Source organism: Neltuma alba, unplaced genomic scaffold, assembly GCF_004799145.2.
Source record: "Neltuma alba isolate B1F8T4 unplaced genomic scaffold, ASM479914v2 tig00012926_pilon, whole genome shotgun sequence".
Classification (NCBI taxonomy): Eukaryota; Viridiplantae; Streptophyta; class Magnoliopsida; order Fabales; family Fabaceae; genus Neltuma; species Neltuma alba.
In genome coordinates, this window is record NW_021637292.1 from 44,822 (window position 1) to 61,234 (window position 16,413).

The window sequence follows — 16,413 nt, forward strand, 5'->3', positions numbered from 1 at the left end:
GGGTTAGAAAAGAAATACTAATTTTAGAAAAATATTAATTACTGCTTAATTTTTGCAAACCATCATTTTTTATAAACAAGAACACAAAACATGGAAGGATTTTTTTTTTTTTTTGGGTTTTAACAGCCAAAAGATCTATAATAGTCCCAGCACAAAATTAACCATGATTTTTCCCTTGTAAAAAAAAAAAAAAAGCTGATTTGTCGGCTCAAGATGAAAATATCATAGCATAAATGGAGTACTTGAGGCCTATTCAGAAACTCAACGTCTCAATGGCCTAAAGTAAACCTAATAGGAGGAGAAGAAGAACTAGACCCTTATCTCTGTTCGTTCTTCTCATCAGCAACATCACTAGGGAGATCCCGTCCAGAAGGCATGTTGCCTGGATAGTTAGTTGTTGATGCATGCGAACCTGTCATGCTGGAAGCAGAAAGAATTTAATTTAATTTTGGAAAATCCTGATTGATTAATGATGAAAGCAGCTTCGTCAATTTGTTAAGAAGTTGTACCCTCACCTTCTATCCACAATGACCATGGAGCGAAGCTCACAATTGGCAAAACTGCAAACGCATATGAAGAAATAGTCAGCCACACGCTTCATTCATAGGAACGAAAATTATCACAATCATGATAACTTTCGTTACAGACTGTAAAAGTTCAGTTTCTCTCTGGTTCCCCCCCCCCCAAAAATCACAGTGGCAAGTTCAAAACTTGAAAACTAGACTACGAAGAAACACGAAAGGGTTGGCAAACTCCAGAATAATCCGCTCTATTTTTAGTACAATTAAGGAATCTATTTGTCTGAGAAATTCCAAGTACATGTGGTCCGCAAAAGATAGTAAATCCAAATTAATTATATAGATGGATAAGCATGAGACACAGGATGATCACTTAGATGGTCAGGTCTAGTTTTGCCTAAAGCATGTCCAGATCTATTTGACAACCTCTTCTATTTTCTTCACAAATGTACGGGAAATTATGGAGATAAGTGCATTAATCAGCCCAAAAAGAAACCACTTAGATGCTTCACAGGGAAAATTCACATGCAATATATGTTGAAGAGGTGAGAATCGCAAATAAATTTTCCAAGATTGAGGAATCAATAAGCTTACTGCTTGCATATTTCCTTCTTCACGACGGGATGGCAGTCATTTCCAAAATATGTATTTAGAGTATGAAACAAGAATCCACTATGCGTCACTACAGCTATCTCCTTCTCCTTGCGTGTCAACAACCTGTGATTGCGTGGAAAACTTCGATTACAAAGCATTTCATGGAAGTTTCTACTCTCTGACTGATAGATTCAAGAGCAGTCGCAAGAAAAAAGGATATACAAAATTGATTCCCCCCCCCCCCCCCCCCAAAAAAAAAAAAGGCACATTCAAATGGTTAGTATTGGCTGTTGAAACAAATGCCATTACTTTGGTTCAACGTTAACAAAGTAATCATGTTATTTCTCACAATTCTGAGATCAAGATAATTTCTTAATTATTAAGTGACCAACTCCAACAAAGAAATGAACTTCTCATTCAACTCAAAAGCTCATAAGGAAGTTTAACTTTAAGCAGCTTGGATTTTGATTACACTCAGAAGCTCCATTAAAATTTGGCATGACAACCAACAGATATTACAAGACTTAAGTGGATCTTAATCCTGCACATCTAGTAGAACTACGTTATATCTGGGTAGAACCTTGAAAAATAGAAAAAAGAAAAAGTAATTCACAGACGTAGCTATCACTTTCTTAAGCTTTATATGGTCCCAATATAATGGAGAATCAAGAGAACTAATTCATAATTTCATACCAATTCATGAATTCAAAACCCCTTTGTGCAAGTTCTTCCTTTGTCTCCCTAACGTCGGCCTTCCACGACGTATCCTCATTACTATCTATCTGAAGAGAAAATTCAGAGGGATTGGCATAAACCCAAAGAAAGCAATAAAATTAGCCTGATTTTAAACTGCTTAAGGCGGCTCTCAAGCATCTGTTAATATTTTAAAATGCCATCTTTGATTTGCAAGAAATGTAATACTTGCCAGTGAGAAATCAACTGCAGGGAAAGCAAACTCATATTCGCTGATGCTTCTTCTTTTGTCACAGGGATGAACTCCCTGCAAAGCAAACACATGAAGAACTAAGCAAGGGCTCTCATGTCAATGTATGCATTAAGCTTTAGAAAACTTGTATAAAAGGTATGTTGAAATAATTTTTACTCGGCAAAAAGTAAACCTCTGGCAATTTCATATAAGAGATGAGAAACTGATGAAGCAAATGCATCTCTTTCAATAATTTATACATAACTGATTTTATTTTCTTGCATATGATTTCTACTTCATTTTTGTTACCTTAATATCATTCAATGGCCTGTGAAAATTTTTGGTGTAGCGCTCAATATTCGCAGGTCAGACCATTGGGCTAAATTATGATTCGACTGTGATATAAAAAACCCATCAACATAAAAGTAATAATCTTCAAATTATTCCACTAAACTGCCCCGTGTTTTTGTTTCAATCACGAGATAAAATACAAAACAAACTGCTATCGCTTTATTTAATGAAAAAAGAGAAGTGGATCCAGATGTTTTGGCGATACTGGAATTAAATTCATCCTTGGAGATCAAGAAATTAAGTATTTACTCGAAGCTAATTCTAGAACTTTCCAGTGCATGGTAGTAGACAAATTATCGTGGTGATTATCTTTTCTCCTTAACATTTTTCTTTACCAAGACAGTGCCCACATGATGAGTTCAAATTGCAAAATTACCCACCAAATGTTCACGACAAAGTTCAACAGCAACTATCGGTGGACAATTCAGACTCGAAATTGCTGGACGGTTACTGTTTCCTGCATTTGCCACCATAAGCGGCAATGCATCCGTCCTATCCACGTAGTCCTCACCACCAAATACCCCAACAGCAGTTTGTAGAGTCCTTAAATGCCAAAGAAACCGTAAGCCATGTTAATCCTTATTGTCTGTACCTCCTCAGCTGGAAGTAATTCAAACAACCAAAATATGGCTCCACAAGGAATCCTACCATTAATGGCGAAACACAGGATATAAAATTATCCGTAGTATAAAGTCATAATATAAATGAATGATGATTCCCAAACTATATCATGCAAACATTGCTACTCAATTCATTCCCAGAGCTAAGTTTGCTCATATGACGAGTGATGTACCCATTAAACAGCACAGGTGCCGATCTTTCATTTGTAAGTTCTAACATCAGGTCCCAGTAATGGCGTATTCAAAGATACAGCATGAGCAGTAGCAATAGCAACAACAAACTTTATCTCACTAGATGCATTGTACAAAAATATTAAACATACCAATTAAAAAAGCATCACAAATCCCTATAAGGTAAGGATTTAGAAGATAATTAATGCCGAGTGGCAATCGCCTGTTTTATTTATGCCACACAACACAAATGCTCTCCAGTGATTGGGAACGGAGAGATTTTCAGCTAAATAGTAAGTAACATATACGTAAAAGTTGTGTTGCCAATCTCTGGCAAGTCACCGGCCTTTCATCTTATTCATCTCCAGTGATTCTGATCCAGCCATCCACTCTTTATAGAGTTAGAGGGGTTATTCCTGTTAAATTAATTAGGCATCTCTAGCGATTATAACAGCCACTTCCTAGTGGCTACTGTTTCTCCAACCTAATTCTACTATTCCTGCCCCTCCTACTCCTTATTGTTACTTATACGATGCTTTTGCAGTGTAACAGTTTAAGTCTCCCCCTCCCCCTCATTGCTTTCACAAAACAGAGAATCTCAAAATCTCCAGCAACCCATTATATTTTTAAGTAGCCAACAATATATATGAAAGTAATATAGGATAGCCAACAATATATAGAAGCCAACAACGTAGAGCAGTTTAAGTAATATACCCATTATTAGTAATATCCTTATAGGATATATAGAAGCCAACAATGTAGAGTAGTGAAAGTAGCCAACCCATTATTACCCATTATAGGATAGCCAACAATATATAGAAGCAACTCATTAAGCAGTAGTCTCTGTATATCTTGCATATCTTGCAGCAATTGTGTGTGATTTTGAAAGTAATATACCAGATATATGAAAAAGTAGTACCATATCAACAAACATTTATTTTTAACACGAGTTTCACCAATGTTCCACACTAGAGAAATCCGTAGTTGCCCTCCAGTATTGCTTCCTATGTAGTTAGACAATTTAGTATGTAGACTAAATGACGCTGATCATCCAGGAAAAGGTAAAATGCTGATAGTCTAAACCATAAAGTATAAACATAATCATAAATATAGACATAACATCTTGTTGCGAAAGAACGTTACAGAAAACATTATCAGAAAATCTCTGGAAAGCGAGGCAAAATAGGCACAACATTTTCAGACCATTGAATTTCACCCAAAAAAAAAAAAAGCAGTTTCAACAAATCTGCCTTGATAATTGGAGTTAATAGAAAGTGGAAATTTTTTTTTTTAAGAGTAGTGGCATTAAGTCTTCAAAATTTCAAGTTCAATTTCCCACCTCTGTCATAATCTCCAGGTTCCTCACCTTCAGCAATATTAGCAGAAATGAACAAAATAATCTTTCAAGCAAAATAGAAAGCAATATGGGTTGTAAATCCTTAAAAGAAGAATCAGTTCACCGATATCACTAGATCAAAACACGGGTATTATTACCTTAATAAAGGAGATGCAATTACTAGATCAATCCTCTTTATGAGCCCGGAAGCATGAACATGCTTACGCAAATTGTCAACCTGTCAGTGTAGAGAAATTATCGTTTACTCTCACAGAGTAAAATGCCTTTTTCTTCTCTGAAAGCCACAAGAAATGTAAGCCCTGGTTTCCAGAATAAATTCCACATGATAAGCTGCAAAACGGCTTGCGCAGTCATGCTTTACCTGCTGCCAGCCTAATGGAGTAAGATGTGCATCAAAAAAATCAGGATTCAAGTATGCTTTGTAGTTCTTATCTCCCTCCACATTGTGGATCCCCTGAGCATGCCTGACCTGGACGTATGATTTTGTAAGTTGGAAATCTTTGACTTGCAGGAAAAAGACCAAGAAAGAAGGCAATCTTGAATGTCCTTGAAATGAAATATATAGCAGCCTCAAACCCACACTGGATATGATGTGTTGACAGTAAAGTGAGTTTGATACTAACCAGGTGAATGGTTTTGCACCGATGCAATGGATACAAACTTGAACCAGCACCACAATCCATATTTCCAGATAAACCTGATGAACATTCAGAACATTGATATCACGCCTAAAGTAACAGAGCACATGATCTCCACGATATTGGCAATAACAAAATGCATGTTTCAGAACGTGAACTATGACTAGAACAGCGTGCTGTTATTTATTAGTACCGGAAGATTGTTATCCTTTTACAATTCATTTACAATAAGCACAATCAACTATCAAGTAAACTGTGACAGACTCCTAGCCTTAATCACGATCTTCAGAAGAGTTCGATAGCTCGTTTAGCAGCAATATCCAACTACAAACTTCCATCACAGACACATGTATTAATTTTTTTTCACCGTTCTGAAAATTGCGGAATTCTTACGCACATAGAATTCGAACTCAATGCCTTTTTAAATCACCATTTCAACAGTATCTAACACTAAACACTAGCGAGTAACCACAAACAAGCAAGGAAACTGCAGAGTCATAACGGAGCTTCCGAAGAAGAGAATCAAGCTGTACAACTCATCTAAAAGCAAAACATCTTACTCAAATATCACGCAACGTATGAACAAGCATAGAGATCTGAGAAAGTACCAGAGAAGCAGAGCGCAGAAGGAATCAAATGAAGGTCAAGTTTGCAGGAGCTCGGAGAAGAACAAGAGCGATAACGCAGAGGAGAAGAAGATGAAGTAGATCGGAATGCTGGGAGAGAAACGGAATGAGGATGAGCATATATAAAAGCACTAATAAAGCTCATTGAACATTGGCGATGAACAGTAATTTATTATTCTGTTCTTCGCTCTATTTCTGGCAGTTATGTTGCGTCGCCTTGTGTCCAGTCAATTAGCTTCTCCAAATTCATTCGATTTCGATAAAATTCCGGCGGCACAAATCGCGTTGCGTCCGAATTACTCCTCCTGTCCTAATTATAAGACCCAATTGACTTATTTAAGGAGATTAAGAAAGTAAGTTAAGTTGGTTATTTATAATAAATAAGTGTTGTCATTCCTAAAATATCCTTGCTAATTAAGTATATTGGCTAAAACTATCATTATTAGAAGGATTATCTTGGAAAAAAATGCATAAATATAAGAGACAAAATGGATTGGGTCTTATAATTAGGACCAAATAAAAAGTCAAATTGGGTCTTATAATTAGGACCGGAGGAGTATGTGAACAAGTGACAGCTTTATACTAACTAAAGCAAGCTCATCAAAACCAATTTTTCTTCTTATTTTAATACAATTTGTTCACATGCTTTTTATCTCCAGGGTCAAATGGAGGGATTTTTTTTAGTGGGGTATAATAATTTAGGAAATAAATGTTAAGAAGTTGCTTTTATTATTGCTTTTTTTTGTTCTTGATTGTTTTTATTATATTTTGCATGAATTACATAGGTTCTTTAATTTTTTGAACTAGAAGAAGATCATGTAATTTTTTCATAAAATAGGTAATTAGATTATTTCTAAATGCTTACTAAAATATACTACTTCTGACCTTTAATATAAGAGCTCGTTTAATTTTTATTTTGGTCCTAAATATAATATCCCAATCTATTTTATCTCTCATATTTATCCATTTTTCTAAGATAGTCCTTGTAATAATGATAGTTCTATATAATACACTTGATCAGTAAGAATATTTTAGAAAAGACAACACTTATTTATTACAAATAGCTAATTTAATTAGTTTTCTTAATCTATTTAAAGTAGTTAACTAGTTTTTATATGAAAGACTGAGGGTAGTATTGATCTTTTTTTAATCAAAAAAATATATTGACTTTTCATTTTGAAGATTAAACCATTCATTATCCATCAATATACTACCTCCAATCCTAATTATAAGAGCTAGTTGATTAATTTGAGAAAATTAAGAAAATAAGTTAAGTTAGTTATTTGAAATAAATAGAGTGTCTTTCTTAAAATATCCTTGCTAATCAAGTGTATTGACTAAAACATCATTATTACAAGGATTACCTTGAAAAAAATACATAAATATGATAGACAAAATGGATTTGGGTTTTATATTTATGACCAAAATAAAAGTCAAATAAAGTCTTATACTCTTATATTAAGGATCGGAGGCAGTATTAATAAAATCATCTCTCATTGTTCATTTGGAATAATTTATCAATTATAAAAAAGGACATCCCATAAACGTAAAATTGTCAATATGCTATATGAGTATAAATCCACATTTAGTTGAGTTTAAGCTAGGTTAATTTGATTGATAAAAAATTAGCTCATAATTCACAAAACCATGAGATTTAAACTGCATATGTAAGGACTTTGTTAACATAAATCAATTTAATTATACCAAACTCAGTCACCATCAGATCATATGCTGCTTCTCTTTTTCATTCTCCTTAATCTACGTGTATTGTCGGGGCGGAATCTGGTTCCGTTTTAAATTAATGAATGAGTCCAACTTTATTTATATTATGTCTGTGTGGGTTCACTCCACGTCTCTTCCAACCCCCCAAGGAATGGGTGGGAATCTCCTCGCACTATATAGGCGAAACTAATTTCAAATTAATCTATATGGAGACTCTAATGTGTTAGAATTGGCGTGCATTAATTTTGTTGGTGGTTCAGATGAAGTTCAGAAAAATGCATCTTAAGCATAGAAATTTCCTCCTCATCCCCACCAAAGAAACGGGAGGATTTACAATTACATAAGTTGTATTAGTCAATAGATTTCTCCCTGTTAAGCAAGTCTGGCGCATCATCAATGTTGACTCTCAATCTTTAATAAAAGTTGATATGAACTCAACATCCATAATCATAAAACCATACAACTCCTCATGGTTTTGAAAAAGTATACATTTTTGTATTGATTTAATCGTATCCAATCTTAAATGGAAGTTCGTAATGAAAGAAACATTCTTTTGAATCACTTGGTATAGTTTTAGATAGCTCAGTCTATCAAGTACAATTCACAGTATGATCTACCAATCACAATTTACAATATGATCTTAGATTTGAGACTTAATTCTACGTGATCTTTCTTAATATTCTGCCTTTAGATTGGAAAAATAAAAAAACTACTTCTAATTCTAATTATAAAATCTCGTTTGTAATTATAAAACTTTGTTTGTAATATACAAACGAGGTCTTATAATTATAATTAGAGGTAGTATAACTTTTTACAACGAATAGAGTGTTCAGATAATTTTAAATAATCCTCTTTCACTCACACTTTAAGAAGAGAAACTCATTTACAGTGGTTCTAATGATAGTGAATACAAAACTGAAATGGGATTCAAATGGATCCCCAATCAGTCCTACTACTCAAGGTTGCCAAATGGTTTCTTCTCTAAGCCTATATGGTATTTGACACGGAAGCTCAAACTACTTATGAAGCATTTTCTCTTTGTTTAGAAAATGATACATCAATCCTTGCCAATTGGAGTCATTCTTCGGAAAAATAATCTAAATTGCTCAACCAGATTTCCTTTTGGCTGCTCAGCTCTGGAAGCCGTTGATCATTTTTGTGCTCAATGCAATAACTCTAAAGCCCTATGGTTTGCTTGACTATCCCCTGGATTTTGTATTAGGTAACTCTTTCTATTTAATACCATCATCTCGAGCTAAAATCAATCATCAACTAACATAACATAAAAATTATAATAAGACTTTGCATTATGAAACACTTCTTGTTTTAAATTGTTTATTAATTACAAATAAATGATCTACTTTAGTACTCCTCTTGTTCTTAAGGTAGGACTTAATTGTTAAGTTAATTTTGGTCCTAAATATAAGACCTATTCCTCATATTTATTAAATTTTTCTAAATTACCCTTATAAATATTCTCTTAACCATAATCAAGTAAGTGATGGACGAAGGATATTAAGAAAGATGATTATGGTATTTTAAGAAAAACATGTCATATTTCTTATAATTAACTAACTTACCTAACTTTTTAATCTAATCAAATTAGTTAAATATGTTTTATATTAAGTACCAGATGAGTATTATGTATGTCTATAAGAATAAGATTCACACTGTAAATTTACAGATATATTCTATAAGTATGTTTAATGTGTTTGATAACTTTTTTACATATGTAAAAAGAAAAATCCTAAAAAATTTACTGTTGAATTTTAAAATGACAAATCAGAAATTACTACAAAAATATGTTGTTATTTATTTTTTGAGTGTAGTCATTTTCTTTACAAATATAATAACTAATACTGATTTAGAATTTTAAAATTCAACAGTTATTTTTTTGAGATTTTTCTGAGAACTTTTTCAAGCAACGTACAGGTAGGGGATTTTTTTTTTGATAAATAATTTAGGGAAAACCATATTGGAGGCACTTATACTTTCTCTCAATTTTCAATTTGGTATCTATGTGTTTTTTGTTCTTAACTAAATCTTTAATTTTGCTCTATTAACATCATTAATCCTTATATAGAGACTCAAAATATCAATAGAACAAAGTTATAAGAGCTAATGTTGCTAAAAAGATAAAATTAAATGTTTAATTAAAGGGAAAAAACACATAGGTATCAAATTAAAAATTGAGAAAAAGTATAGGTACCTCTAATATGGTTTTCCAATAATTTATGTACTCTTTTTTTTTTAAAAAATAATTTGAGCCGTGACTCTCTCCGTCGTTGTCCAGATTCTTTTCACTCTCTGGAATCTCCTCTCCAGAACCGATGCTATGTCTCCGAAACTCCTTTCACCGCTCTTCCCTTGGCTCTTCTTGCTGACCTTTGCATCCCTCTTTTTCTTTTATTCATTTGTTTCTATCTATAGACCCTCTTCGTCAACCTCTAGATTGATCACAGTTCCCACATCCTCCTTCTGTAATCTCTTCAGAGGCAGCTGGGTCTTAGATCCAAATCGCAAGCCATTGTACGATGAGAATTGCCCATTTCACCGGAACGCATGGAATTGTTTGAGAAACAAGAGGGAAAATATGAACCTGATCAATTCGTGGAAATGGGTGCCTGAGGGTTGTGAGCTGCCGCGAATTGACCCGTTTCGATTTATGGGGTTGATGAGGAATAAGAATATTGGGTTTGTTGGGGATTCTCTGAATGAGAATTTCTTGGCTTCGTTTCTATGCATTCTGAGAAATGCTGATGCGGGTGCTAAGAAGTGGAAAAGAAAGGGAGCTTGGAGAGGAGCTCATTTTCCCAAGTACAATGTCACTGTCGGTTATCATCGTGCTGTGTTGCTTTCCAAATACCAGTAAGAATATTACTGCGTTAGTTCTTTCACTTTGAATTATGCATGAGTTTCTTTATTCATTGCTTTCTACCAATATTAGTAACTAGCAGGAACAGCTTCATAGCAATAGAACAATTTGTTACTTGCATTATTCGGTCTATTGAGATTTAGTTCTCGAATATGTAATGAGTATAATTCTCAAAAATAACAAATGGTGGCACATCAGTTTTTTGAGGAGATCTCCGGGTCATTTGGTCGGAGAACTGCAACGAGTTTTTTTAGCTTCAGGTGCATTTTACTAGTTATTGAAAATAGTTGCTTTTAGTTTACTTGTGAGTTGCTTGCGCACATGTTTTGAAATGATGTTGTTCACTGACTGGGAAGGAAAAAGAACGCTTATTCATATATACTGAATTCATTAGAGGAATAAGGTGCGTAAAAAGTGTGTTTTACCTAGGAAGAGAAACTGGCTTTTATTAGAATTTAGATATTTTTAGGATCAATCCAATGGAGCACTAGCTTAGAATATGAGATCTTTTGTATAATGAGCTTCAACTCAAAATCAGCAGGAGTGGGATTAATGACATACCTTTTATATCTCATCTGCGTGATGCATTAAACTTCATCCTTCAAGTGTGTACAGAAATGCAATTTTGTTTGTTAGCTGGTATGCTATGAATATCATGGCCAAATTTTTCATGAATAAAGATATTTTTGTCTAAATTGTTGGACATTTTTGGTAGACATGGGCGTATTTTATGGAAGCATATGCCTGCTGGTTCACAAGTGTAGCCACCTCCTGCTCCTACCTATCTATAGTCTATACATTAGCCTGCTGAGGGTTCTCTTTTTATGGTGTCATTATGGAAGTGACACTGCTACTACTGTTAGCACTCCAATACAAACTGCAATTTTTTTGTTGGTCTTGTTTTAAGACGCATTGCATTCTAGCTATGAGAGGATACAGAAGAAAGGGGAAAGTGCAAAAAAACAATAAATTTTGGGCCACTTGCAAATAACCCCTAAACTTTTGAAAACAGAAATAAAGACCTTGTTTGGTATAGGAAGAAGAATTCTCTCTCCTTCCTCCTTTTGTAATGCCTATTGTGTTCATGTATTCATTATTCAAGTGTTTTTATTCCTTTTTGGTGCTTCTTTAAAGCAGTTATTGAAAGGTCATTTTCACCTTCAAAATTACTTCCTCCATTTTATTACTTTTCCTTCTGCATAATAGATGGCTCCTAAGTCCCTCAACTTTCACACTTCAACTCAAATACCATAACAAACTTTCCCATTACTGATGTGGCATTTTCTCATATGTCTCTAATGTTAGCATGTCAATCATTGGACATCTAATGTGACATTTGAGTTAAAAGTTAAGGAAAATAGAGAACAAAGGGTCTATTTCTTGGAGTGGGAAGTTTTATGTTTTGCATTTTTCTCAAAAATAATGTTCTATTTTCACTAGTTTGTGCCCTTATAATTTTGAAATAGCAATCTCATATGCTTATTACTGATTATCAAAAGGTGGCAGCCAAAGCAATCTGAAAACGGACATCAAGAGGGATCAGAAGGTATATATCGAGTAGATGTTGATGTTCCTGCAGATGATTGGGTTAATATTGCAGGCTTCTATGATGTCCTTGTGTTTAACACTGGCCACTGGTAAATTCTTGTTACCTATGCTGAACTTTGAAACTGTTAAATTATGGAATACGTTACTGCTTACATGCATATAGAAAAAGCTGTTGAGCCTAGACATCAGAAAGAAGACAGAGACTTGGCTAGTTGTAACTGTTTGAAGTTTCTAAATTTATAACCTATCAGTTACTCAGCAATTCTGGTCTTGAATAGGTGGAATTATGACAAATTCCCAAAAGAGAAGCCACTTGTCTTTTATAGGGCTGGACGGCCAATTGTTCCTCCACTGGAAATGTTTGATGGACTAAGAGTTATTCTTGACAACACAGTTTCATACATACAAGACAAATTCCCAGCAAAGACACTGAAGTTCTGGCGTTTACAATCTCCAAGGCACTTCTATGGTGGAGACTGGAATCAAAATGGAAGCTGCTTGTTGAGCAAGCCCCTTGAGAAGCATGAGGTTTGTATTTTTGTAACCTGCCTCGTGTTTAAGCTGTCTATATGATCTTACTTTTCTGCCTCTTGCTTGCATTCAGAGATCATCTAAACCAATAGACTCGAGAACCTTGTCAGGGATATAATAAAATCATTACACGCTCTCACCTAACAGCCTAAACTTTGAGTTGAAATGATCATTGACTCTTTTGTTTCATGCACTAGTTGAGAGAAATAGATACTAATATCTGAGCAGCTTGACTCATGGTTTGAACCCAGGAACAATGGAGTTAACCAAGAAGCAAGGCAACTGAATCTTCTGGTTGAAAAGGCATTGCAAGGAACTGACATCCATGTGCTTGATTTAACTCACTTGAGTGAATTCAGAGCTGATGCTCATCCAGCGATTTGGTTGGGAAGGCAAGATGCTGTGACAATCTGGGGTCAGGATTGCATGCACTGGTGTCTGCCTGGTGTCCCTGACACATGGGTTGATATATTGTCACAACTGATCCTTAATACATTAGGAAGAACCAGTGGATCATGACAAATGGAAAGGTTTTTATGTAGATCCAGTCTATAAAAAATAAGAGACGAAGTCTATACGAATATAAACAAGGAGTTTTTCAACTTTTGGAGAGGTTGAGTTTTTCCCTTGACAAAATCAATTTTTAGACAAAGTAAATGATACAAGTCCAAGGGTGAAAAACTCAACCTCCCAGGCATGTCAAATGTAGGTTCCATTGAAAAAATGTATAACACAATTTCATGTCTAATTATTTTTAGTTTAGTAACACTTATCTTTTATAGATTGGGTCTACCTAAATTTTTTTGAAAAGCACGATTAGAAGTCATGAAATCCACTTCATGTGTTTGCCGTTGAAATGGTACGAGGCTTGTTTATTGTGGAGATGTGAGAATAGAGGGTCTTCTTTGAGGGGTTAGATGCAATATCCAATGCTGATCTTGTGAAGAAAAGTTGCAGCTCAAATTGGGAGGGAAGCCGTGATTGATTTTGTGAAGAGAAATTGATAGCCAATAGATGCAGCCCCGCCAACTTATTCAAATAATAAATTAGTAACTGTTGAATTTAAGAGTAAGCTTGTTGGTTATGGATGACCTGATGAAGTAATTATCTTAGCATTCTTAGATGTGGAAGCTTCAGTGCGTCCTTTTATATCCTGCACGGAGCAATAGGATTGTGAGTTTGCTGATTTATTATTTACTCAACCTGGTCATTTTATTGGGCCTTTAACCTGTTTTGGTATTTGGAAAGATTTGAAAGCTTTCAATTTTTTATATTCAATCTTGTAATCATTTAATATTCTGCAAAAATATTAAATATAAAATTTATGGAATGTTATTTATTGTTCCAAAAATTCATGGTATGGAATAACTATTCTGAATTTTGATGACTACAAAATTAAGGAAATGCATATCGTGTACTTGCTAAAAAAACACTTATTTTTTATTGATGTGAAAAGTGAATGAGTCATAAAAATCTCTATATAAGTTTAAAATTTATTAAAAAGTCGTACTCTTTCGATTTTTAATATAAAACTTAATTATTAAGTTAATTTTAATTTTTTATATAAGACTTATTTTTTATATTTATTAATTTTTTTTAAATTACCCATGTTAATACTCTTTTAATTATAATTAAGTATAAGAAGAAGGGAGGATATTAAGAGAAATGATTATATTGTTTTAGAAAAAATATCATTTTTTTTTATAGTTGATTAACTTATCTAATTTGTTTAATCTAATTGAATTAGTTAAATATGTTTTAAATTAAGGACCTGAAAAGTATTATGCAGTGTCATAAATAATGTGTTTTTGTTTCAAATTCCGCACACTTTGGAGGACCACATTCTCGTTTTTCATGATTATTTATTTTTTGTGAAATACATGTCAAATTGCTATTGTGGGATCAATTCTTTTTGTAAATGTCGTTTTCAAGTGCCTGCACAATGTCCCATTTGTAGCCTCATGGATGAGACGCATCCCATTTGCAATTTTTTTTATATGTGAAACACAGCTTAGAGAGCAAATTGTGCAATTAAATTTTATAACTTGCAAATGGGCAGGGCATTGTCCATGTAACGATCTTCCCATACAATCCATATCCATGGGTTCCAATCAATCCATTATGCCAGGAATTTTGCACGCAAAGAACACAAAACTACAATGACAATTAATATAGAAAATAATCATTATAATAAAGAGAAGTTCAAGAGCAATCATACGAGTTCTCAATGTAGAAGCAGGTACTTGAATGCTTAGTTAATAGTTACAAGTTGATCTACCCAGAAAACAGATATGATAGCACCAGGTTATGAACAGCTTTTTTGGATATTTATTTACTCCATTGGTCTTGTAAAATGTAACAGCGAATCTAGAAAGAACTTTTATATACAAACCAGCAGGATTTGAATGCTAAAAATTCACTGCACACACCAAATTTATGAGTCTGTTGATAAACACAAATCAGAAATGGAGCTGCTTGCACTGTGAAGATACAGCTTCTGCTGGACAGTAAGGACACTTGAAGGGTCGGGTGCTGCTTTTCGACAACTTCATGATTGATTGCTTGCAAAGAACATGCAAACATGGAAGCAGCATTGGAGGATTCTCTTCACTTGCTTGATCCCTACTCACTGGGCAGACAAAAATAGAATGAAACTGAAATTCCTTTCCCAGTTCTACGGGCACTGGCAGCTGTTTCATTGCCTGCCACTCTTGCTTCTTTGCTGCCATTACATTTGCCAGCTTCAAGAGTGTAGGCAACCCTTCAACTCCGGCGGCAACTGCCACACTCAATGGGCTCTCGTAGGATTGTCCCAGGAGAATGCAGAACTGCCGTGTCAGCTCTTCGGTAGTCCTCTCCCAATGGATTTGGGACATCAACTCAGAATAAGGGGAGTTGTCAAGCCTTCCTGCATACAAGAGGCAACCCATAAGCTTTTGGAACTCATCCTTGTGGAGGGAAGCAAAAGGAGCAAGATAAGTTCGGGCATATTTTAAGGCATCGGCTTGAGTTCCATTTTGCAGGACCTCTACAAACTGCAGCGTATGAAGCTTAAGCTCGAGATTGGAAACACTCTGGATAAGTTTAGCTCGGTTGGCAGAGATCCATGTGAGAGCAGGTTGGAGGTTCTTAACTCTCATAGCTTCAAGAATCTGATGCATTTCCAGGAATTGAGATCTTAGTGAATTTAAATTTGGTTCCCCAGCTTCATTCATGATGCTATCTCCAAGGTCAAATTGCCCTTGACGGTAAAAATGGTTTGCAATAATCTGATTCACAATGTGAAAGTCAAAGTCAACATTTCTGTATGCCTTGGATACATCAGGATTTAAGGATTTCTCCAGAAGTTTTTGGTACTTGGTAAGACTTATATTCAATTCTTTCTGTGGTCCTTCTAGCTGTTGAAGCGCCCCAATAGCATTAAGTTTAAACTTAAGATCTGTGAGTATAGATTTCTGGTCTCCAGGAGCTGAGTCATGAGCTGACTGAATTTTCGCCAAAGCCTGTTCAATTTCAAGCCCTACCTGATCAATGACTTCTTGGAACTTAGAAGTAGATAACTTCTGTTTCTTAGATACACGGTCAAATGCATCTCTAATACTATTCAGCTCCATCTTTGGTACTTTGGTAAGAAGCCACTGCAGAAATTTAACAAAGAAACCAATTAGACATGCTCCAAAAAAAAAAAAAAAAACTACTAATGCTTCCCGGGTACGAACTAACAAGTATGATGATAAAACCATTTATTGTATATACAACAAAGTGAATTGCTAGCTACATCACATCAACGCATCTGGCCTTAATATGAAGAAAACAAAAATGAAGCACTGCAGTTTTGTTCACCGTTTACTCTTGACTGAGAGAAACCTTTCCAACAGTGCAAAGAGAATTGTAACTAGGAATATGTATGGTGAATAGTCAAAAAATTTATCAAAAA

General features: G+C 34.6%; 3 protein-coding genes across 4 annotated transcripts; 1 reads left to right on the forward strand and 2 right to left on the reverse strand.

The window, feature by feature from the left end:
- Nucleotides 1-157: 157 nt before the first annotated feature.
- LOC114732704 (phosphoglycerate mutase-like protein 1) lies at nucleotides 158-6,061 on the reverse strand. The gene is made up of 10 exons (XM_028920042.1): nucleotides 5,783-6,061; nucleotides 5,160-5,233; nucleotides 4,898-5,005; nucleotides 4,674-4,753; nucleotides 2,769-2,931; nucleotides 2,038-2,112; nucleotides 1,806-1,894; nucleotides 1,113-1,235; nucleotides 516-560; nucleotides 158-420 (listed from the first exon to the last, which is right to left on the reverse strand). The coding sequence occupies exons 1-10, from the start codon at nucleotides 5,943-5,945 to the stop codon at nucleotides 318-320; spliced, it is 1,023 nt and encodes a 340-aa protein (XP_028775875.1). The 5' UTR covers nucleotides 5,946-6,061; the 3' UTR covers nucleotides 158-317.
- A 3,796-nt stretch (nucleotides 6,062-9,857) lies between these two features.
- Nucleotides 9,858-13,544, forward strand: LOC114732701 (protein trichome birefringence-like 12). Of its 2 annotated transcripts, none has more exons than XM_028920039.1 (4): nucleotides 9,858-10,390; nucleotides 11,897-12,034; nucleotides 12,224-12,473; nucleotides 12,705-13,544. In XM_028920039.1, the coding sequence occupies exons 1-4, from the start codon at nucleotides 9,858-9,860 to the stop codon at nucleotides 12,993-12,995; spliced, it is 1,212 nt and encodes a 403-aa protein (XP_028775872.1). In that variant the 3' UTR covers nucleotides 12,996-13,544. The 2 variants fall into 2 exon arrangements, with proteins under 2 accessions (XP_028775872.1, XP_028775873.1); XM_028920040.1 differs by having other exon boundaries at nucleotides 12,728-12,835.
- Nucleotides 13,545-14,648: 1,104 nt separating this feature from the next.
- LOC114732700 (protein RMD5 homolog) lies at nucleotides 14,649-16,326 on the reverse strand. Its single transcript, XM_028920038.1, has one exon. It carries the CDS (start codon nucleotides 16,217-16,219, stop codon nucleotides 14,936-14,938), a length of 1,284 nt encoding a protein of 427 aa, XP_028775871.1. The 5' UTR covers nucleotides 16,220-16,326; the 3' UTR covers nucleotides 14,649-14,935.
- Between the last annotated feature and the right edge of the window lie 87 nt (nucleotides 16,327-16,413).